At 41.1% G+C, this 1,157-nt stretch overlaps 1 protein-coding gene across 1 annotated transcript in view; it reads right to left on the bottom strand.

Moving 5' to 3' along the window:
* Nucleotides 1-1,157, bottom strand: part of LOC106815692 (probable E3 ubiquitin-protein ligase HECTD4) — a 53,152-nt gene that overhangs the window by 26,648 nt on the left and 25,347 nt on the right. The window contains 1 exon segment of the mRNA XM_014820195.1: nt 476-613. Within this exon segment, the coding sequence (XP_014675681.1) occupies nt 476-613 (138 nt within the window).

Raw genomic sequence — 1,157 nt, 5'->3', positions numbered from 1 at the left:
CAAACAATGATGACAATGACAACGACGCCGATGACGGCGGCGGAGACGACAACGACGATGATGACGAGGGAAAACAATGATGACAATGACAACGACGCCGATGACGGCGGCGGAGACGACAACGACGATGATGACGACGACAAACAATGATGACAATGACAACGACGCCGATGACGGCGGCGGAGACGACGACGACGATGATGAAGACGACAAACAATGATGACAATGACGACGACGCCGATGACGGCGGCGGAGACGACGACGACGATGATGAAGACGATGATTATGAGACTAACCTCTGTGTAACAGACTGTATAGAACAGTCGCCTGGTAATAACGGTCACTTTTAAGGTTTCCCTTAAATAATCCTCATATATACGTTTAACTGTAGTAGCACTAGCACAGTATAATAACACAGTACAGTAGTAACAACTATACAATATTGAGTGTTATCTCTGGCCTGCTCCTAGCGCACCTTTGTGAACACGATCGACCGTGACCTTGGCAGCTTCCTCCTTGATGTCATCGATGTTGGGAAGGTGAAGGTCGCGAGGCATGCCGCCATTTTCCTCGTACAGGAACTCGACTGTCTGCCGTGCGATGTCCACCATTCCTGCAACCAGGAGGCAGCACCGTGCAGTCAGCTGCTTAACTTACAGACTGGATATTAGACTGGATTCATAGTTGTGCACGCGGAGAGTCTGTGCCGAGTGTTTATCACAGATAGACAAGACTGGCGCGTGTTGATTTTCGATTCAAATCAGAATTTGGCAAATCTAATTTTTTTAAACAAAATAATTTTTTATAACTTAAATCGTAATTACAATTCAATATTATACAATAAATTATTAAATACAGAATAGTGTTAATTAAACAATCGATTCCAGAGACAGAATTGATTTAAAATTTAATGACTGATCCTAATCAAAAATTTATAATCATCCACAATCTCGTGAGAATTCAATTTTAACACAATTCTGGTTATCTAAAAGAAGTATGACAGAACAGAGTTAAACCTCATTCAACAGACATACAATGATACAATCACCTTGCTATTATATATATATATATATATATATAGGAACTATTATATATATTCTTATAAGAAGCTACAGCAGTGATGCACACTTACCCAGCTGGAGTGCTCCTTTAATCTG

This window comes from Priapulus caudatus, unplaced genomic scaffold, assembly GCF_000485595.1.
Source record: "Priapulus caudatus unplaced genomic scaffold, Priapulus_caudatus-5.0.1 Scaffold1176, whole genome shotgun sequence".
Lineage (NCBI taxonomy): Eukaryota > Metazoa > Priapulida > Priapulimorpha > Priapulimorphida > Priapulidae > Priapulus > Priapulus caudatus.
The sequence above is the reverse complement of the archived record's forward strand: the minus strand, read 5'-3'. Positions and strand labels throughout refer to the sequence as shown.